Source organism: Falco peregrinus, chromosome 3 (assembly GCF_023634155.1).
Source record: "Falco peregrinus isolate bFalPer1 chromosome 3, bFalPer1.pri, whole genome shotgun sequence".
Classification (NCBI taxonomy): Eukaryota; Metazoa; Chordata; class Aves; order Falconiformes; family Falconidae; genus Falco; species Falco peregrinus.
In genome coordinates, this window is record NC_073723.1 from 61,663,727 (window position 1) to 61,687,220 (window position 23,494).

Consider the following 23,494-nt stretch of genomic DNA (forward strand, 5'->3'; position numbering starts at 1 on the left):
TGCCGCCTGAAGTTCCACTTGTTCCTTTTCATGGTGGGCTTATTTTGATTCAGGTGTTGTCTAGAAACTACAAATGACAATGAACATAGAAAGCCAAACTGAATGTTGATTTCTACATTATGTAGAGATGATTACTCTACATAAAGTAAATTTTACACTGAGTCACTTTTGGCAAGACTGAAATCAAACAGCACTTGTAGTGTCCCATAAGAGCCTAGGACAATTCTAGTCTTTGTGTTTATCTAAATTTAGTTTTAGATCGGTGTTTTTGCCTAAGAAACTGCTGCAATAAACTAGTATTAAACACTTTCAGATTTAGCCTTTAGGTTAATTTCATCATAATTTCATACTGGTTAGGACTGAGTATAGTTGCCTAAAGGTAATCATCCAGTGCCGGTTGAAATGCCTGCAGTAGCAGAGAAGTCTGCAGTGGGCTGAAAGATAATGTGAGTCACAGGAGACCTGTGGCCTTCTGAAGAGGCCAGCAGGACAATGACAGCACCTGAAATGGCACTACATACCTGTCTTTAAGCAGCGGTGTCCTAGTCTGTTTCTTTCAGTGTGCAGGGGTCCGTTCTAATACACGATCCTGGTTTCGATGGCCATATAAATCTAGGACTCTGTTATCACACACCCATTCTTTGATTAGAGCAACCACAAAAACTAATACAGTATATCTGTACTACAGTCAAATTTATTTATACTGCAAAATTTGCAGTATAGCTTTAGCCCTTATTTAAGTTAATCTTATGAAAGATTCTACATGCAAGCTTTAAGACTGGTAGAATGGCTGATGGAAGGAGAAGCGTTTTTCATACCTTATTAAGTAAGTTCTCTGATTTGAGGTCTCCCGATCCAAAAACATAATTTGATTGAAAAACATCGGTTATTTAGACTAAAAAAAATTCAGAAATGCTATTTAATTGATTTAACTGGTTATTTTTAAATAACCTCAGATGTGGTTAGCAGAGTAAGAACAACAGGCAAGTGCTGCTTTTGCAAAGGACAAATTTCTTTTCTCTACCTTACTAGTTTGAAGAGAGAAAGCTGAATTTTTCATAATAATTAAACATAACTGCAGATTGCAAAAATCTTTGCATTGTGAAGATTAAGTGTAGGCTTTTTTTTTTTTTTTTGCAGCATTGTTACCTAGTTGATTATTCTGAAAGAACAACAGAAGTTAAATTACACTGAATGTGCTAGTTTGTTGATCTTCCCTTGGAATTAATGTTCTCCAGACTCTCTGTTTATAGTAGCATCTCGGTTTTGTTTTCTGACCCTTTCAATTTTGTCTGTAAAGTAGTCCAAACATGGCACAGTCATATTTCTTTCAGCATTTAGATGACATGCAGAAGAGCAAAGCAACTGACCTCTTTATGTTCCATGTGTACATCGTAGTAACACAATTTCTATACTTGTGCTTCCCATAGGTGCAGAGGTTAGTGGGGCTGTTAAAGGGAATGTTTACAGTGTTACTGCTTGCTGGGCTTGAACTTACTGTTCCGCTATTACAAGTTGTTTGGGCTAGAGGCAGGAAAGTGGAGGTGGTTTTGTGTGTGTGTGTGTGTTAGTTTGGTTAAATATTCCATAAACTTGATTAATTAGGTATCACAATAGTACCTTGATATCTCTGCAGTGTTGAATATACTGTGAGGTCTCATCATCACATTCTCATCTTTCCCTTCTACTGAAGGTGGGAAGCAGCAGTCAATCATGATGTGTTTCTCTTTGAAATAACTTCAGTCAGATTAGCACAGTCACACAGACTTTAATAACTCTTTCTCTTACTTTTGACATCTGCAGAATTGATCATCTTGACCTGTCTTCTACAGTTGTTAGTAATAAGCATATGAGTATTGTGTATCACTCCATCTTTTAAATTCCTTAGAAGCATTTATTTCAAGTAGTTCATATTTTAGCTTCACGTGGTCCTATTTCTTAATCCTGTTATTCCTTACAGTTTGCACTATGATAGGAGTTCTTCCTGAAACCTGACTGTCATGAGCCCTGAAAGTTGAATTTGGTCTTTTTCCTTTATTTTCTTTATCCACTAAGGTGGTTGTTTTACAAAATGGAATATTCTGTTACTTGGGCATGATTTGTTTTGAGAAATCCCCATGTCACATTATTTCTTTTCCTGAAACATTATAGAAATTACTTAACTGGGAATTTGTAGTTTATCTAAATAATAGAAAAGAAACAAACAAAAAAAAACCCAAAACCAAAACCAACCAAACCAAAAACAAAAACAAAACCACTCCCGCCCCCTCAACAAAACAAAAAAACCCAAAAACCCAAGCCAGATCCATTATTGGTTGCCTTGGGATATAATCTATCATGCATAAATTCTCCTAAAATAATTGCTGGTAATTCTGTTGTTTCTTGTGCCAGTACATTTAAGTACTGTAAGTGTATTTCATGAAGCGCTGCTACAAGTGCTGAAATGCACCTAAAGCACTGTTCACCAAAGACTTTAAAAAAAGGATTTAAGAATAGCCAGGAAAAAGCTTACATTGCAAAAGGAAAATCTTAAAAGGAATGTTGTCTGGGTAGATTTGGCTGCATATCATGAAGGTTACTTAATACAGATAATTGAACATGGAGCCACTTGAAGAGTTTTATTTTTTTTGATAGCAAGTAAGAAATTCCCTGATCTTCTAACTACTGAAGAACACCAAATAGTGACAAGAAAATGAATGCAAAAGAAAATATTTGTATTCCATAGAGTTTGAAACAAAAATGCTCAAAAATAAAATTAAAAAAAAATTAAATTACTTTAACAGTCAATCTTATACATGAAATTGTACTTAAACTTAATTTCTTAAACTGAAATTTTATTATGAAAAACTATTCTATTAGGAACAGTTATTACTGTTCCAATTGTGTAAACATAAAGCACACAGCTGTGAAAAGTTTCCTGTTACCACAAGATAAAAGCATAGCTAAAAAGTTAAAGTTGCTGAATGTTAAATTGGTCTTCTGCTAAATAAAGTATAGTGAGCTGTGTGATGGTATTCTTGGAGCAGGGAAAACAAATCTTATAATACATTCTGTAGTAAGCATAATGGGGATTCTCAGTAATTTATAAGATTTTTTTCTTTTGATTTGTGTAGCTGTTTTAACAGCAGTTGCATTGTTGTTTTCCTGGGATTAAAAAAAAGGTAGTTTTTTACTATCTAATTTATTTGTGGGTTTATACAAATTTTTCTTCTATATGCCCCACTCCCTTCCTTTTGCTTCCTTCCACCCCTTCTGTCCTATGTTGTTTTATCTTGTACAGTCAGAGCCAGGACATATGCATCAGGTTTTGGGGGGAGAAGCAATATCCACTTACAGGACATGCTTTAGTAAATGGATTATCAGGTGCAACTGCTGTAGTCCTGAGAATTGATTTTTTTTTTTTTTTCGGTTTGTTGTTGGTCATATTAATTTTGTGTATTGAACTGTTCAGATTTACTGAAAACACGTGTGAGGTCTGACATAAGTTTTAATAAAATTGTATGGGTTTTGAGTGGTAAGGGCATCATTACAGTATAGCTTGGTGAGAGCAGTTTTATTCTTACTTGGTACTTTTCATTGGTAAGCTCTAGAAATGCTGTGCAAACACTGTTACTAAAAAGTAATAGAAGAATAATGTGCCCCACCACTGAAATGCATTGGAATAGGTAGAGGAGGATCTTCATGATGTTTGACAACAGTAAACGTGAGACAGGAATAAATTGTGTTCATTTACTTAGTAGTTTTTTATAATAAAATCATTAAACAACCAAACAACCAAAAAAAAATCCCAAACAAAAGCTAACAGATAAAAATACCTGGGAAAGTACACTGTATAGTAAAAAAGTAAAAGCTAGATTGTCAGAAGATTTATTTCACTTATTTTGATGTATTATTTTCTCAAGCTGATTATATCTATAAAATTGTAAGGAATAATTCAGAATGAAAATGAATGTGCTTTTCAAGAAAAGAATCACGAGCAGTAAATAGCTTAAGCTACAAAACAGCACATCATGCCAGACAAACGGAAATGTGTTGTTTTGATGGAAGTACTGAATTAGTCAGTGAAGTGTGCTGTATGTTATCCTTGGAGAGACAACAACATATTTGAAGTGAAAAGTTGAAAGTACAATTGCACTGTAGGTTTTCTTCAAATTTTCCTATGCAGATGTTCTGGTGATAGGGCAGTAGTGTTGGTTTGGATGTTGAATTAATTTTTTTAGGTGTTCAGGAGTATGAGATGCGGTTTAGAAAAAATCTCAATTACTTCTGTAAAAGGGACCTGGCTTCCTTTTTAAACATGATGGATAAACTGCGGGGGGGGGGGGGGGGGGGGGGCGGGGGAAGGATGTTAATATGTACATAGGTCTGTAGCTTTCCATTCTTAAAATAGCCTTGCTTATAATTGTTTAGTCTGTAAAATCATGTATTTCTTCTTTGATCACCATGGAATTTGAGATCTGCACTATATGCATGCCTTCCTCTGCCTCGGGAGTGTTGCATTACTACAGCCTCTGTCTGTAATCAAGCCTGGAAGATGAGATTTAGAGAAGGCTAGGAAGGCAGAAAATGAGCTGGGAGGAAACAAGTGAAACAAGGAGGGCCACAGAGGGCCTGAGGCAGAAGTGTAGAAAATCAAAAGATAAAAAAAGAGTCAGTTTGGGGCTTAATGGAACATGGAATCGCATGGTTAGAAACCTCAAAGGGACTAAATAAAAATTACAAATTAAAAGTTAATTTTTGTCTCTCTGCAGAAGATCACTGAGGTTTGCCTCAATGGAGTCTTCTGTTTTAAGATTTTTCTGCTTTTGCAGATGACAAATACATGGTTTTTTAATGATGTTTTTATCATATAGGTGTTTGAGCTTGGCATTTAGGAAGGGAAACGGGAACCAGTCTAATGATGGGGACAATAATAAAAGCAAAATCCCCACCCCCTACTTTAACTTAGCTTAATTGCATTTCCAGGAGTTTTGTAGTGTGACCCAAAATACTAAGATTAACTAAAATGGATGAACAGTGTCTCATCAGATGGTAATTGGTCACAGTAAAAATAAGATTAAATAACTGACTACAGAAAAAGCTAAAAAGATCAGTGTGCCAGCTGGGATTAACTAATAGTAACAATCCTCAACCAATTCCCAGACGAATTCTAGCATTTTAGTATGGCCAAGTCTGGTCAAGCAGTCCCACAACTTTCCTCCCAGCCCCCTTTTCATTTGTTATATATTCTCTTGTAATTTTTAGAGCTCAGCTTCGTTTCATGTACTTACTTGCTTTATGGGAGTTGGCTCATGGCACAGAGGAGAAAAAGCAGGCAACAGACATGCTTATGGAATTCTGTCCCTATCTTTGTGGTCAGTGGTCCAGCCTGGAGGTGAGCTGGGATTACCCATGACTGCAGGGTGCGGAGTCCTGTCCAGCTGTTAAAGGACTGTTAGGAAGGTGGTCGGTAGGGAGGCTTCCAGAAGGAGAAGATGTAGTAGAGTGAGCAGAATCTCTGGAAAACCTAATACTGAACCTGGGCTTTTAGGGAAGGAAACCAGGAGAATTATTTGCTCGGGGTTTGGAGATGGTGCTTCCGTTGGTTGAGTCTGTTAGAATATTCTTCGGACCATTCCTTCCTGACAGTGGTGGTTAGAATTATTTTTTTTAACTCTTTCAAAACTTCTAATTCCAAATCGCCTGATTTGTTATTAAGGTTCCTTGAGCCATCTTTTACATCCATTGCATTTTTATTCAAGTAGTAGTCTTAGAGGCTCTGAAGAAAAAAAGTAGACATTACAGATCTAACATGTAAGCTACCTAAAAGATATAAATTGTTGTGTTTGATAAGAAGTTGTTAAGACGGAAAAAGAGTAGTTGCCTAGAAAGACAAGGTTTTGCACGAAATGAATGGTCTTCAGTACACATAAATGTAAACTAATATGTCTCTAGAAAACACAGTTAAACAATAATGACCAAGTAGGGAGATCTGTAGGAAACAGTTGTACCAAAAGAAATTTCATGCATGGAGAGTTTGTACTTGTTTGATGTTAAGATCATTAAACACTGCTCCAGTTAAGTGATTTAGTCAAAGCCACTTAAATCACAAATCAGTTGTTTTCTATCATACTTTAACCTAAATGCCTGCTTTTGGCTTATGGGACTTTTACACAGGAAAATGAAGGAGGAACTTTTTTAAAAGGATGGAAGATACAGGCCAAAGTTTCCAAATCACACAAATAAAGTTCTAGTTTTTAAATTCATTAGATGTTAAAAAATTGTGTGATTTCAGAGCACATTTAACCAATCTGAAGATCTGTGAGAGTTTGTAGGTGCTGAATACTTTAGAAATGATTTGTTTATTCAGATGTGTAATTTTAGCTTCTGGTTTAAAACTTGGACATGAAATATTAAACAACTTCCATAAATATTGATGAAAGAAGTTATGTATATAAAATAGCTGTATGTTTTTGAATTATATGAAATTTGGAGAAGAAATTAAGCTGAAGTAACAGGATGAGCTTGAGAGAAATACATCTTTTATCAAACTACACAATACCAATATTAAAAAGTCTTTTCCTAATTTTTAACATGGTGTCTGGAGATAAGTAGAGTAGACCACAATCTCAGATCTGTATTCAAGGCTGAAAGTTGACTAGCTGATCTTACAGAATTTTTTAAGCACCTGACTTGATTCTCTGAAAATCAAAGTTATGACATATGTAATCTTCTTGCTGTGAAACAGGTTTTTCATCTTTTAGATTTTTTTTGTAATCTTCCTTACAGCTTTAAGTGCTTTAACTCAGTAGCTTAGTATCCTGTTGCAATTAGAACAGGTAACCAAAACTAATGCAAATGCAGTAAATTATAGATGCAATTTCTGTTTCTTATCACCTACCGCCAACTACCAGTTCACATACCTTAAAAGGATATTTTTATTTCTAGAAAAATGTTCAAATAGAACAGTGGTTTGAGTTTATAAATGTTAATATTTCCAGAGAAGGAAGGTCCGGAGAAAAAGAAAATGAAGAAGGATGCAGGAAATAAGAAATCAACACCAGTTAGCATTCTTTTTGGTTATCCTCTGTCAGAGCGCAAACAGATGGCACTTCTCATGCAGATGACGGCAAGAGACAACAGTCCAGGTGATCTTACAAAGTTAACAGTTTTCTTTCTCCTGCCTGTTTAATTCTGTTCTGTCAGAATATTCTGAACCCTGCTGTTTTTTCAGCAATCCTTGACTTTTATTGAAATTATAAAAAATTATTCATAATTCTCTTAAAACTCTTCCTTTGCATTGATGAGTGATTTGATGAAAAAAATCTTCAGTATTTAGGTGCAAAGTTTTGCATTATGATAGGTGTAAAATCTGAAAATCTCTTTTCTTCCATTGTTTTTTTTTGTTTGCCTCTCAAACACTGTTCCATGTGTATTACTTAAAAACTAAAGTGTTATCTGTGTTTTTTATGAAGTTTAACTACTGTCTCATTGTCTGAATTTGAAGCAGGATTTTAATTTAGAAGGAAACTGGATCGTTTCCTTAGGATCTAATGGGAGAGGAGAGGCACCTTCTTTTTAATTCGGAACCTCAAACTGTCCTTGGTCCATTTGTATTTAAAAGACCTTATGTATGCTATACAGTTGTAATGTTGGTTTTTTTTTAAATTGGCAATTAAAAGTGAATGGCTGCATTTCCTTAAGGAATTATCCAGCCCACTGGAAAATATTTGGGTTGGCACAGCTGAGGAAGTACACAGAGTACAGTATACAGATTGTAATTCCTTAAACTGGCATCCCACTACATAAAAATGTAGTGGAATTGTGCTGGAGGAAGAGGAAGCAGGGTAGATACTAATTTTCATGATCATGCTTTGTTTCAGCAGAATTTATACCAGAGTATGTGAACCTTGTAGTTTGGATAGAAGTCATCTGTTCTTGAAACCTAGTTTAAAAATAGTGCCATTTTGCAAAACACCCTTTTGCACATTCAAAGAGGCATTTTGTTGGTATGTGTAAAGTGTCAAATACTTCCTTTATTTGTATACAGTTATTTCCTGATTATTGTCATCTTTGAGTGCAAGTGTTAAAAGAAGGTGAAGTAAAAATATTATTAAATAACTTGCAGTGACCATTTAAAAACTTATTTTGTAGATTCCACCTTAAATCATCCCTTACAAACAACACCAACACAAAAGAAAACATCAAGCTCTTCTTCAAGACAAAAAGACAAAGTTAACAAGAGAAATGAACGAGGGGAAACTCCTCTACATATGGCAGCAATTCGAGGGGATGTTAAACAGGTTAAGGAGTTAATCAGTTTAGGTGCAAATGTGAATGTAAAAGATTTTGCAGGTAAGTTGATACATGTTCTTTTAATGGCACAAATTCAAAATTAATGCCGAGGTTGTTATCAGATGTTTAATTTCGGTTCATGCTATATGCAAATGAAAAAATATAACTTTAAACTTACTAGATAGTCTGAAGTCATGGTTTTTATTTCTGATGGCAGTGGTAGTACTGGGACACTAATAATATATTATTAGAACAGTGTATTAATACCTGGAGGTTTTAGTTCTGACCAGGGCCTTTGCATGCTAGGTATTTACAAGAATATGTGTGCGTTCTTGCTGAACTTTGTAGAATTATACTAGGTGAAGTCAGTAATTGATAATAAAATTGTAGTCTATGTGAGGAGATACCAAGTGTAGGAACAGTGAAGGTGGTAGCTCTGTAATGTACACTGTCTTCTTACTGGGACAGCAAATATGCACCAAAGCAGATGAGTGTGATACAGCTCACACTTGCCATCTAGTCCTGCTACATTAATGGTAGTTTTGATATGTTAGTATTTGCTGTGATTTCAGCACTGATTGATGAACTTCAAGGTGAGTTGTAACTTGTACCATATTTTTAGTAACCTTGATTTGGTATCTTTCTTTATGGTCTGTCTGTCTGTAAGACCTCCTAAACAATTTTTTTGAACCTGCTGACCGACTTTTGCCTATTTTGCTTTTGATAACTCACAGTAGTTGAGTTTCTACATGCTGTAGTGAAAATCTCCAGCAAATGCGAGGTCCCCAAAGTAATGCTTTCACAGAAGACAACCTGCAGTTCTGAGTTCAGTAGTTGCCAGTTGTTGATTGGCCAGGCACAGAACTGAATGCATTTACATAGTGGCATAAGCTACAGTACTTGCTGGTTTTTCCTCAACTAGTGTAAAAAGGCCTAAAGATTTAAGAGCTGGAGTATTGGGTAGAGGTTTAGGGCACAGAAGGAGGTTGGGGTGATGAGGAGGGATGTAACAGAGTGAAGGGAAGGCCAAATCAGAGGATAAAGGTGAGGTGCAGAGGTTGTGGGGTTGGGGTCTAGGAGACATCTGTAAGATTCATTAGACAGTAGATGGCAACACTAGTAGTTTCAAGTTTTTTAGAGGCATTGCATAACAGAAGCAAAAACATAATCAAGGTCTGAATGAGAATTTTAACTAGACCTACAGCAAAGCCTACTAAAGATGCTCAGTTTATGGGTCTGGATGGTTATCATGAGAATAATACTCTCAAATGGGAATGGGTGAGATGAGCTGAGGTATCGAGCCACCGTGGAAGAAATCGAGAACTATGTGGTAAAATTAGCTATTAATGAGATGGACTAAAATCTTGATTATTTTGTTTAGGTTAGAAACAGAATAGTAATGTCTTGGTTTGCAGTGGGTAGCTGAATTTGTGCTTGAAGATGAGGCTGCTGAGGACTGATATGTAGAGGAAAAAGAGAAAGGAAGCCTGTGACCTCTTCAGAGAAGTTGAGAGAGGAGATGAGAAGAACTTGTTGACAAGAGCAATTTTAGAAAAGGAGGGGGAGGTTCAGGGGAAGACAGGCCCATAGAAATCACAGGGAGAATAGAAGTGCTTCAAGAAGAGATGTTGTGGTGGGTTAACCTTGGCTGGCTGCCAGATGCCCACCCAGCTGTTCTCTTACTTCCCTTCCTCAACAGGGCAGGGGGAGAAAATAAGGTGGAAAAAAGCCCTCATGGGTTGAATTAAAGACCGTTCAATGAGAAATGCAAAAGCTGCATGTGCAAGCAAAGGGAAAAGAGGAATTAATTTACTACTTCCCATTGGCAGGCATATGTCCAGCCACATCCTGAGAAGCAGGGCCTCAGCAGGTGTAATGGTTGCTTGGGAAGACAAGCACCATAACTACAAACATCCCTCCTTCCTTCTCCTTTCCCTGAGCTTTTATTGCATGACCATCTTATAGTATAGAATATACTTTTGGTCAGTTTGGGTCAGCTGTCCTAGCTATGTCCCCTCCCAGCCTCTTGTGTAGGGAGAGGGAGAAAGCCTTGACACTGTACAAGCACTGTTCAGCAGAAACACTGGTGTGTTATGAACAGTATTTTAGCCCCAAATGCAATGCACAGCACACTGTAGGCTGCTACGAAGCAAGTTAACTTCGTAGCTTCATCCCAGCCCAACCTAGTACAGACATTTAACTAATTTTAAAGGCAGGTGAAAGGATAAGGAGAATGGCTGAGAGCTGGTTCTGAGAATCACTTGGGAGCAAGTCGTTGGAGACTTCATTCAAAACTCTGGAGGAGGTGTTAGGGATCAAGTGAGATACTTTTCTATTGGTAATCCAAAGTGAGAAGCAGAGGTCGCTGAGCTTCAACATTCTGTGCAGAAGTCAGAAGAGGGAGAGGATTTGAGCAGTGAGTCATTAGTGGAGAAAAATAAGAGTTTAGGATGTAATGAAGTTTAGAGAATTACAGGTTTTTTAGCTAAGAATTTGGCAGAACTAAAGGAGCAGAAAATGAATTAGTAATGGAGGAAGTAACTGCTCATGGGCTGTCTGCCAGAATGATACTGCCGTGTGAGAACAAGAGTAAAGGAAACAGATGTTGAGAGCAAGCCAGGGCTACAGTTGGCAGGCTGGACATTGTGATAGGATAGAAAGGAAAAGCAGTAAAACATGGAGAACAGCGAGTTACAGAGAGAATTAACAAGGGGAAAGAAGACTGGGATCAGAGGTCTGAGAGCAGAAGAGTGTCATCATTGTGGGTGAGTGGAAAAAGGGAAAATGATGGGAAAGAAGGGAAAGTGGGAAAGGGGAAAAGAAAACGGAAAGAAGGTGGTGTTAGCCAGGCACTATTGGAAGTGAGTGACCCAGGTGATAATTGGAAAGGGAATTTAGTATAAGGAGATCAGGAGAAAGTGTTTTGCTGTAGAATAAGGCCGAAGCTTTTTTATTTTCCTTTTTTTATTATTTTTTTTATTTGAGTGGCAGGTGAGAAGTTGAGTGGGAGATGAAGATGAGAAATTACCTTACTGAGGGATTAGATAGGTTAGGGTTTTCGTGTACCTCCTCTTCATGGATGTACAAGACCATTACTTATTACATGCAGAGTTCAAGTGAATAAACTCTTCCAAACTTGCACTGGTTATGCTGGAAACTATAGTTGAGTGCCTTCCCAGAACTGGGCTTTGAGAAGGCATCAGCAACAGGGTAGAAGTTCAGGGCATCTATGAAGTGGAAGGCATCGAGTTGTGGAGAAGGAATTGAGGTAAGGAATATAGTGTGTGGGTTGATCATTGTCTTCAGTTGAGGCTCTGCTACAAAAAAATCAATGTGGAAATGAAAATTGCAAAAATTTACTAATATTCTAGGAAATATCAGGAATTAATTCTCTGCCAATGTTTATTAATAGCTTGTTATCTAGACTAATAGCTGCTGAATGTTACTAGTGATTCCTGGTACGTGGTCAGTGGCTCTGTAGGAGCACTGGTTATGACCATTTGCCATACTTATTTCCACTAGTATGATTTTCAAACTGTTTCCACATAGGATAATGTTATTTATATATTACCTAACACTATGTTCAAATGCTCACTAGTCAAAGTATTTCTAGCATGTTTAGCCTGGGAATTTTGTGCCAGATTTTTTCTTTTACTATTTGATTAGTGATTTCTGTGTTCAATTTAATCACAGTAAAATTTGGAATTTGGCATGAAGCTTGAAGTTGATAAAGCATGTGTTTTGCATCAGATGGATGGCATTATCTTCCTGCCAACTACTGTGTGAGAGTTTGAAATGTTTCAAGGCAATAGAAATCTACAGCACAGGAAAAAGAAAAACAACGTAAATCTTCAGCTTTTCAAACTTGCACTTAACTACTCTTCACTGTAGGTTGGACACCACTGCATGAAGCCTGTAATGTTGGTTACTACGATGTTGCTAAAGTCCTGATAGCAGCAGGAGCTGATGTGAACACACAGGGCTTGGATGATGATACGCCACTTCATGATTCTGCTAGTAGTGGTCATAGAAATGTGAGTACTGGGAGAGTGGGAAGGGAAAAAATAAGTGGTTTGAAATGCACAGTCTTTAGAACAAATCCTAACTGTCCTGATAGCTGTCGTATGGTTTTATAATTCTGCTTCTGCTGTTTTGGGTTCATCTTAAAGCTGTTCTGATTTTCATCTTGCTTTTCATTTTACTTCTATCACCAGATATTTTCTACCCTATCTGTTTTCTTAAATGTTTAAAAGTTTCAGTTTTACTTTTTTACTAAAACACTTAAAATTACTTTCTTTTAAGACTTCTACTGTATAGAATTCTCACAGTGCTATGGATATGCTATCCAAATAGTACGTGCTGTGTATGTATATATATATATCTGTATAAACATTTAAAGCTATATAGCCTACATGTATTTTTACATCTTTGTTTATGGATTTTGACGCAGAGCACTGATGTATGTATATTCTTAATATTTTTTTTTGATTTGCCAATAATTACTTAGCAGAGAGGATAAATGGAGGACTGTAGGTATTTTATATTGCTTTCTGAATTTGTTCTAGTTTTCTGCTAGATGCAGAAATGACTCCACTCTCCTTTTAGATCTCTTTTATTTCATTGCTCTGTATGATTTGCTGTATAAAGCAGAAAATAGAAAACATCCTTAAGTATACCTTCCAAACAAGATGTTCAGTTTGAAAGGATCTTCTGGAAAAGCTAGAGAAGTGAATTAAGATAATCTGATTGGGAAACTTTTATTAACTGTTCAGTAACTGTTTCTTATGGGTATCTAAACAAAAGTGGGTCTTTACTACAGTTTTATGCAAGTTTGACCTAGACTTTTGGAGAACAGGACCTCTTGCTTGTCTGGTTTCAGTATATGTATCTGAGACCATCTCACTGACATTATGTATTGGAAAAACTCTGAAGTTTCATGTTAACATACCACAGTCTGGTGAAATTCCCCATTCTTAACATGTAGGACCAAAAAAACAGTAACCCATACTGGATGCTGTGCTGAAAATGAAGTGGACTTGGTATCGTTGTAACTTCAATGATTAGTTGCCCTTGATGTTACAGGAATTTATGATTTTGCTGTATTATATTCAGTTGGGGAAGGGTGTAGTTTGTTCTTCCACTAAGATATTTGGATCTCTGTCAGGGCTTTTCTGAAATGCTGTGGTAACCAATGCTGCTAGTACTTGAAAAACTTCCCTGTTCCTTAGGGTTAAGTTCTATAAAATTCAGAGCAAGGAGGTGAATCAAGTGCAGAAGAGCACCGAGCTTGGTAGGTGAGGAACCAGATGAATTGTTGAGGAAACGCTAGAACAGCAAGAACAAAAGGCCACTGTTGCTTTTATTTATGATGGTGCCACATCTGTATAACAGAGGGACAACTTTCTTTAGTCTTCCCCGTTACCTCTTCTAACAGGCAGATTACATATACCTGGACTTAGCATTCTAGTTGCTGAAGACTTGCTTTCCAGTCTCAGTTTCATAGGTAGGAGTTTAGGATCTCATATTAGTTATCCACATTCGTGTGCAATGGGAGATATTTATGCTGGTCAAGTAACGTTGTGGAACACCTGAAAGTTAATTTATTTAATTTTGCAGATTGTGAAGCTGTTGCTTCGACATGGTGGAAATCCATTTCAAGCCAATAAGCATGGGGAGAGACCTGTTGATGTTGCTGAAACTGAAGAGCTGGAAATGCTATTGAAAAGGGAGGTGCCCATCTCTGATGATGATGACAGTTGCTCAGGTGAAAGTAGCCATTTAATTGCTTACTTCAGGTGCATCAATTTGGCTGAAGTTAGGTGGTTTTAATCTTTTGCATAACATTAGCTATTAAAGAGTTGCTGCAGGTAGCAGTTGCTATTGTTGTTTCCTGCTTTTAGAGGTAGTTTTCAAATCTTTTGAGTTGATTTATCTGAAATATTTATCCTGACCTTTTTCCTGCCCCTCTGCCTAATAAGCCTGTCCCCCTCTCCTTAATAAGCCCTACCTCAGAATGGTGGGTTTTCCAGAGAAAGATACAGAGAAAAATCGTGTTTATTATACTACGAAGTGGTTTCTGAGAGGTCTTCTTGGGGGAAAATATCCCCAAAGTCACTTGCTTCATGGGCTTAGTAGATGAGTTGGCAGCTAGTGTCACACGTGGGTAAAACTTACACTTGGTAAAGAAAAATCCTTGCCAGTGGGCGAATCACAAATTTGTGAAGGTGACCAGGTAGTAGCTTGCTTACATGGAGGCAGTAATTCTTGGCCCCAACTGTATTTCTGAAGATTATGGTACAGGTATCACCTCTTGGGACACAGAAAGAACGGTTTTCTCCTTGGAAGCAAAAGATTCTTGACAACAAGTAACTTGAGTGCAGGGAGCAACTTCTCATTCTGCTTTCACAGAATCTTCAGGAATTCAGATCCTTTTGAGTAAAAGAAATCAGGTGGATTGAAAACTAGCTGAATGGCCAGGCCCAGAGCATGGTGATGAGTGGCACAAAGTTTAGTTGGAGGTCAGTAACTGGCAGTGTACTTCAGGCGTCAGTACTGCGTCCAGTTGTGTTTTACCATCTTCATTAATGACTGGGACAGAGTATGCTGTCAGGAAGCTTGCTGATGGCACAAAACTGGGAGGAGTGGCTGATGTGCCAGAGGTTCATGCTGCCCTTCGGAGGGGCCTCAGTAGGCTGGAAAAATGGACTGGCAGAAACCTCTTGAAGTTCAACAAGGGGAAATGTGAAGTCCTGTACCTGGGGGGAAACAACCCCAGGTACCAGTACAGGCTGGGGTCTGGCCAGCTGGAGAGCAGCTTTGCAGAAAAGGCCGTAGGGGTCATGGTGGACACCAGGTTGAACATGAGCCAGCAGTGTGCCCTTGCAGCAAAGGTGGCTGATAGTGTCCTGGGCAGCACTAGGAGGAGCCTTGCCAGCAGGTCGAGGGAGGTGATCCTGCCCCTCTGCTCAGCACTGGTGAAGTCACAGCTGGAGTGCTGGGTCCAGTTCAGGGGCTCCCCATTATGAGAGAGACATGGACATACTGGAGAGAGTGCAGTGAAGGGCCCCAAAGCTGCTGAAGGGACTGGAGCATCTCTCCTGCGAGGACAGGCTGAGAGAGCTGGGGCTGCTAAGCCTGGGGAAGCGAAGGCGCAGGGGGATCTTATCAGTGTACACAGATACCTGAAGGGAGGGCGCAAAGAGGACAGGGCCAGGCTCTTTGTGGAGGTGCCCGGTGACAGGGCCAGAAGCAAAGAGCACAAGCTGAAACACAGGAGGATCCCTCTGAACAGCAGGAAACATTTTTTACTGTGAGGGTGACCAGGCACTGGCTCAGGTTGCCCAGGGGGAGGCTGTGGAGTTTCTGTCCTTGGAGATACTCAAAAGCTGTCTGGACACAGTCCTGGGCAACGGGTTCTGGGTGTCCCTGGTTCAGTGGGGCATTGGCTCAGATGACCACTAGATGTTCCTTCCAACCTCAAGCATTCTGTGATCCTGAAAATAACAGGAGGGAGAGCATCGTGTCACATGAACGTTAAAGTCAGTTTCTTTTCCCCTAACAATCAAAAAAAAAAAAAAAAAACCCAACAAAACCAAACCAACTAAACAAATTAACAAAAAAAAAAAAGATCAAAAACAAATGGCTAGGAATGTTTTCTGTTCAAGATTTCACTGTAGTTCAAGCCAAATAAAAAAGTCATGTTGTCCTATGTAGAGCTAGTGAATGTTCTGATGTAGTGTTAACTTTTTTGGCATTAGAATAATATGAAATACATGCATAGTAATTCCGTTTTAAGGGACAGTCACAGCATTGCTCCACAGAATCTACTTAAGCTTAGCTACATCATTAATCTGAGAAAAATATTTTTATATATGCCACATAGAAACTTGTTACTATTTAGCAATTGATTCCTCAACAGTTGTGTGTCAGCGCAGGGTATTGCTTAGTTTCCATGGGCTGCTTTCCAAGAGGAGCAGAATGTTCTCTGTAGTTTCTCAAGGAGTCAGGATTAGATAATAGGTGATCTGTCTCTTGCACTTCCATTGCTTTATCTTTAGTCATGAAAGAGTAAGCTCCCTGATGTGTTTGGAATGGGGAAAGACTATTAAGAGCAAAGCAAATAGTGATACGGAAGAGAGAAGCACCAACTACCTTGTAGGAAACGGGTGAAGAGAAGCCACAGAGAAAGGAGTGGTTAGAGTTAAGGCAGGAAGATGATGCCATGTATAGTATGGGCAAGGAGGGATGTATATAAAAAGCTGGTAGCACAAAACTAGTAATATGTTCTGGGTGCATCAGATAACATAGAAGATAATAGAGACTTCTGACATCTATTTTATGGATAGTGTTGTTGAATAAAAAAGAGCTGAGAGGCCTGTTGGCAAGGTATGTGTCTTAATCACCATGTACTGGCAGTTGGATCTTACTGGACATGAGGGGGAATCTTGCAGCAGAAAAACTATTTTTTTCTTATTCAAACTTTTGATGCATTGAAACTGCTTCATCGCTTCCCTTACACTATTATTTCAAACTCATCTGTTACTTTTTTTTCAGTACATCAAATCTCTAGTCCATGGTACTGAATAATACAATACTCAGTTATTTTTAACAAGCAAACCGATAGACTCAGCTGAAGAGGCTTGATTTGGAACCTTATCTGGAGGGAACAATACATCCAGAAATACTACTTAAAGATTTTTTGAGGTCTAGATTTTTGTGTGATCAGGTGGTGATAACACTTCATAATGTTCCTTAAAATGTAATTTTAGCAACAGTTGAGAGGTTTACATTTTGGACTTCCAAGTCCAAGATACCCAGTACAATATACTTGCTCCATGCTGTGCACTCATATAGCGGAGACCAGTTGCAGTGAATTATAGCATGGTCTGCTTTAGGCTGTCCATATTGGGTGCGTAAAGATTCATGAGCAAACTTCTTTACACAAGCAGCTCTTTGTCTTTTAAGAGTAAAATCTTATCTGCCATTGAAACATGACTGAATATTCATGTGGAGAAACATAGCTTAGTTATTAGAGAGCGTAACGGTTGATGAATTGTCTCCTAGAAGAGTGACTCATCATCGTAAGATGTCCTTGAGAAAGAGTCATGTTATGCAGGAATTACACACAGTAGATGTTGTTTACAAAATTTAAAGTGCATTGTTTTTTTGTTAGATTGGGGGATGTAAACACTAATTACTATTTTTACATACCTGAGTGAGAGCTGTTAAGTGTGGGGAGCACTTTGGTTTCATGACCTTTTGTTTTCTCCTAAAAAGCTTAATTCCAGTGAGAAGATCTGTTGTGATTTGAGTGTTTCTATGACTGCTGAACTGAACTATTTTGTCCTGAGTAAAGTGTGAAGAATGTTCCATCAATATTCAACCAATATTTTTTTCTTACTCTAGATTCTGAAGAAGCTCCATCTGTAAATCCTTCTAGCGTAGAGGCGAATGTTGATTCAGAAGCAGAAAAGGACTCTGTAGCCAATGACAGCAAACAAATGGTCCCTAGTAAGGCACCACTTCCATCTGCTCTTGATGAGTATGAGTTTAAAGATGATGATGAAGAGGAAATGAAAAAAATGGTTGATGACAAACATATTCTTAGAAAAGACCCAAGGAAGGAGGATGAGACAGAAGTTGAGAAGAACAGCTTATTTGTGAAGCAGGAAAAAGTTGTCTTTTCAAAATCATTTAAAAGCAAAAAGCAGAAGCCATCTAGAGTTCTGTATTCAAGTTCTGAAAGTTCAGATGAAGAAGTACTTCAGGACAAGAATATAGTCTCTCCTTGCTCTATTTCAGAGACATCAAGTTCTGATGTAAGAGTGAAGAAAGAATATATGGTTACAAATGAACACAAGCAAAAAGGCAAAGTTAAAAGGAACGTAAAAAATCAGAGCAAAAATAAAGAGAATCAGGAACTAAAGCAAGAAAAAGAAAACGCTAGAGTAACAAATATAGCTACTTCTGGCTTAGATTCTTTAGATAAAACTAGAGAGGAAGAAACCTTTAAGAAGTCTTTCACCCCAAAAGAAGATTCTTCTTTACATCTGTTCCATATCACTGCTGGCAAATCTCCAAAGCATCCCTGTGGATTAAGCGAAAAGCAGTCAACACCATTAAAGCAAGAAAACACCAAAACTTGCTTATCACCAGGAGGTTCTGAAATAACATTGCAATCAGAATTAGTTCGGTATGATCACAACACTGATTCTGAATATCTAGTAGAAAGTTCTAGTGGCAAGTCTTGCAAGCACAAAGATAAAAGCAAGCATCATCAGAAAGATTTTCACTTAGAATTTGGTGAAAAATCTAGTCCTAAAATTAAAGAGGAAGACAATAGCTCAACATTGGAGAATTCAGAGTATACTCTGAGAAAGATTGACAAGGAGGGTAAAACACTGAAAAAGCATAAATTAAGGCACAAAGAAAGAGAAAAGGAGAAGCACAAAAAAGAGCAGGATGGAGAGAAGGAAAAACATAAACATAAAGATAATGTTAAAGAGGTTCAAAGAAGTATTGAGTTTGACAGAGAATTTTGGAAAGAGAACTTTTTCAAAAGTGATGAAAATGAAGAGACGTCGTTAAATACAGAACATGAATCTCTTTCTTCAGACAAAAAATCAAAGCTAGAAAAAGCTGTGGCAAAAGAAGATAAGCTGGTTAAGGAGAGACAGATCCAGAAAGAGAGAAATGCTAGAGAGGAGAGAGAGAAAGAGAAGAACAAAAAGGAAAATGAGAAGTTTCTCAAGGATGAAAAACTAAAAGATACAAAAGAAGAAAAAGAAGTTACGCTTGCAGATAAAGAGATGGAGTTGTTCTGCTTTGGTGTTAAAGACGTGGCAGCCAGCATGCATTTAATAGAAAAAGAAACAGATACTGAAAAGCAGGAAAAGAATTTAAAGGAAAATAAAGAAAAGACTGAAAAGCGAACTTTGGCCAAAGAAAAAGATGTTGAAAAGATAGAAAGAAAAAATGGAGAAAAAGAGAAAAAGGTAAGACATGAATACAAGATGGAGAAAGAAAAAGCAGAAGTAAATGAAAATACAGAAAAAGTAAAGGAGAGGCCCTGTTCCCAGCAAGGGGAAAGATGCCCTAAGGAAAATGATAAGATAAAAAGCACAGGTAGTCTTAAAAAACTTGATGACAAAGAAAGAAATAAAGAAAAAACTGATAAGAAGCATGATAAAGAAAAGGCTGATAAAGACAGGCATTGGGCTGAAAGCAAAGAAAAACACTGTACTGAAAGAAAAGTCAAACAGTGTGAAAAAGAATCTGAATGTACTAAATCAGAAAAAAACAGAACTAAAGACAAAGAAAAGGAATTTGAAAAAAAAGACAAATCCAAAGATAAGGAGATCTCAACAGTAGCAAACTCAAAACACATGCAAGAGGAAAGGAGATGCAGTATTACAGAAAGTAATAAAACAGTGCATGACAAACTGCCATCTCTGAAAGAAAAACCAAAAGACGATTTGTTGAAAACTCCAGATGGTAGAGAGAAAGACAAAAAAGATAAAGATATAGACCGATATAAAGAGAGAGACAAGCATAAAGATAAACTGCATCAAAGTAGTTTACTAAAACTAAAACTTGAACATGAGAAACCTAAGCCTAAACCAGCTCCTGCTCCAAAAGATGCTAGACCTAAAGAAAAAAGATTAGTCAATGATGATTTAATGCAAACTAGCTTTGAAAGAATGCTTAGCCTTAAGGATCTGGAAATAGAGCAGTGGCATAGAAAACATAAAGAAAAAATAAAGCAGAAAGAGAAGGAACGTTTAAGAAACCGTACTTGTTCAGAACTTAACAAGATGAAAGAAAAACAGAAACACTCATTAGCTGAAGTAAAAAGCAAAGAACTGATTCGTTCAAAAAGCTCAGAGCTGCCAGATGTTTGTGTAAAGGAAAAACAGCTGAAAGACGCCACAAGTAATAGATCGCAATCAGTAGACACCAGAACCGTAAATGTTATAAAGCCTTCATTGGTTTCAGATAATTCAAATAGATCCCCCAAATTAGAAAGTGAAAAGACAAGTCTGAGCTCCAGATCAGTGTCCATGGTTTCAGTTGCAAGCTCTGAGGATTCTTGTCATACCACAGTAACTACTCCAAGGCCTGCACTCGAATATGATTCAGATTTTATGCTAGAAGGTTCTGATTCCCAAATGTCTTTTTCACAGTCACCATTTTTGGCAAGTGCCAAATCACCAGCCCTTCTTGAAAAAGAGACCGATGGTCTTGCCGAGTTGCCAGATCGCATTAAGCCACCTTTTGCAAACAGGCTTCCACCAATGTACATTAGATCAGCATCTGTTGAAGATGTTAAACTGGTTTTAAATGAGTGTAGACCTGTTGTAGAGGTTCGAAGATGCAGCATGCCTGCTGCTGTTTCTGAACACAGCAAACAGCCTCGAGCATCAGAAGAAAATAATCAGAATGCTCCTCCATCAGCTCAGACTTATGCTAGCACTTCTCCTAAACCAGAACTGCTATGTAACATGCTTGAAAGAGATTGTCAAAGTAGTATGTCTAGTTTGCAGTCGAACTTTACATCATCTCCAACTGCAGCTGTTAGCAGCAAGCAGGCAACAACGGGTACAAGTACCATTAAAAATATTGCTCAGCTGGGCCCTCCAGAAGACTGTAATATGCGTTTAGAGCCATGTAGTCAAAGTGGTGTGACTCAGCAAACCAAACTGTGGGATGTGCCTTTTGACGGACTTAATCCATTAAACAATGAGTTTAACAGCTCAGGTTATGGTGTATCAGAACAAGATACTAACAGTGTTACAGCAGTGCATAATTCTGAAAACAGGACGTTAAAAGAGCAACAAGTATCTGAATTTTTGCCTCAGCATCCTGAAATTAAGGGAGGTTCCAGTTCTCAAGAATCTGCATCATTTTTGCCTTCACAGTTGCTTTATTCTTTACCTATCCAGCCACTCCCAGATGTATCTAAACACATTTCTCTACCAGGCATTAGCAGTCAAGATTCATCATTTGTACAGCAACAAAATCCAGTTCAAACTACAACTTCTACTTTGGAGACAGATGCTACTAGTACCAGAGAGCTGGAAAATGCTTTCTTCCCTTCAAACATTAAGGCGGCTGATGCACCCATTGCTGTACTTTCTGAGAGCTCTGTGAAGGATACTTTACAGAGCAATGAAAGGGTGAATGAATTACCTACAGTACCGTTAGAAAAAGATATGCCTGAAAGTGATAGCAATTCACAGTTAAATGTAAATTCATACACATTCAGTAAAGTTGTTTGTAAGAATGCTCAGAGTGAAGAGGATAGTAACACAGCAGATGCTTCAGACATTAGAAATGAAAAAGGCCAACAAGAAAAGTTGGTTTCAGTGCATGTTGTTGATAATAAAGCTGATGTTGATCTCTGTGAACTAAGTTCAGGAATGTCAAAGGGAATTATGAACGAATCGGCTAATAAAAAACCCTGCACTGCAGACAGAGAAAATGTGTTGACAGATGATTCACCACAGTACTCCTCTTTATCTAATTTGGAAAATAGTTTACAACAGATTACACAGGAAGAGGTGCATAAATACAGCCAAATAGTTAAACTAGAAGAAGAAATTGCGGAGGATCAGAAGGTGGAACAACAAGAAGTACCTCAAAGAATCACGAGGAACAGAGCAAATATGCTTGCTAACCAGGGTAAGCAGAATCCTCTTGGCTGCATGCAGACATCAGAAAAAGAGTCTGAATCGTCAGCATCTATGAAAGCAAGGATTAGATTAACTGAAGAGGATGATGCTCAGGTACATCATCCACGTAAACGAAAGGTGTCACGTGTGCCTCAGCCTGTGCAAGTGAACCCTTCTTTACTGCAGGCTAAGGAGAAAACCCAGCAGTCACTGGCAGCTATTGTTGATTCTTTGAAACTTGAAGAGATTCAGCCATACAGTTCTGAGAGAGCAAACCCTTATTTTGAGTACTTGCACATAAGAAAAAAAATAGAAGAGAAGCGTAAATTACTGTGCAGTGTTATTCCCCAGGCACCTCAATATTATGATGAATACGTGACCTTCAATGGCTCATACCTGCTGGATGGCAATCCCTTGAGCAAGATATGCATCCCAACTGTAAGTAACATGGTCTTTAAATAAGTAAATGTTTTGGTTTTAGTTTTGTAACTTTCATAGTCTTCCTAACTTGCTTCTGAATATTCATGCTGAAAATAGTAACTTAGTATATGTCAAATTAATATTGACCAGTAATGTCGTATTTAAAAGCCCCATTCAGTGGCAATAAAAACAGTGGTTTGACAGTCATTGCAAGATGAACAGTCATGTATGACACTTGTAAAAGGTACATAGACAAATATTGTATTTCAAAGCATTTACTACTGTAATACCTACCCTCTCAAAAGTGAAGTCAGTTGTTGAGAGCTTCTCCGAATTTCTGCTGGCAATAATTTGGTTAATACTAATTCTTCAAAGCTGTCACATTTGGGGTGGGGGGTGTGTGTGTGTGTGTGTGTGGATGTGCAGTGCTTCAAAATATTAAGTCCCTCACCAAAAGTTTTAAGTAGGAGAGTACCTGCTAGCTATCTCAGTTTCTCCTTAGTACTCCCAAGAGTGTCCCAACTTCTGTAATCTATCGATTTAAAGTGTTCTGAATTCTGTTTAATAATGTGAAATTCTTTTCCTTTTCGCTGAAGGCCATCCATAGTTTAGGGGCATTTGTTCGGTTCTGGGCTCTCTGTAGTTCTGACACGAGCATATTGGGCATATGTCTGATAACAGCTGTGGGGGAGGTCTGTGCAATGCAGAACATAATTGGCTTAAATGCAGTTAATATTGCTGTTTGCTATGGAGGTGCCCCTCAAGGTGTCACACAGTAACACGGTCACTGCTGTTGAGGGTTTTCTGAAGAACTATTACTTCTGGGAGTAGGAGGTTTACTATTTCTCCACCTATTATCTGACCCATTTAAAATGCTCTAGTTCTGAGGTAAAACATATTAGCTTAAACGTGTTTGAATGGTTTAACTTAACACACATAATACCTGAAATAGGCTAAAACCACATATTTTATTTCCTAAAGCAGTTTTTTGGCTGACATACAGTAGCTTCATAATGTCAGAATTTAGTAGCGGTTGATTGTATGCCTATTCCTTAACATGCGTCAAGTTAGGAAAAGTCTGTTTAGGACTACTGGGGAGAATATCTTAATCCTTGTGTGGCAAAAATGCC

The 23,494-nt window shown here is 37.8% G+C and overlaps 1 protein-coding gene across 6 annotated transcripts in view; it reads left to right on the top strand.

Annotated features, from left to right (window-relative positions):
• ANKRD12 (ankyrin repeat domain 12) overlaps positions 1 to 23,494 on the top strand; it is a 65,918-nt gene that overhangs the window by 30,158 nt on the left and 12,266 nt on the right. For 5 of the 6 annotated variants that reach the window (XR_008746693.1, XM_055800830.1, XM_005238790.4 and 2 more), the window contains 5 exons: positions 6,981 to 7,127; positions 8,134 to 8,334; positions 12,166 to 12,308; positions 13,891 to 14,038; positions 17,680 to 22,382. Coding sequence is in view for 5 of the 6 variants with exons in the window: in XM_055800830.1 (XP_055656805.1) it covers positions 6,981 to 7,127; positions 8,134 to 8,334; positions 12,166 to 12,308; positions 13,891 to 14,038; positions 17,680 to 22,382 (5,342 nt within the window). In the remaining variant the exon portion in view is untranslated. Of the gene's footprint in view, positions 1 to 6,980; positions 7,128 to 8,133; positions 8,335 to 8,418; positions 11,040 to 12,165; positions 12,309 to 13,890; positions 14,039 to 17,679; positions 22,383 to 23,494 lie in introns of those variants that run through there. The other variant, XM_055800832.1, reaches the window with a different exon arrangement.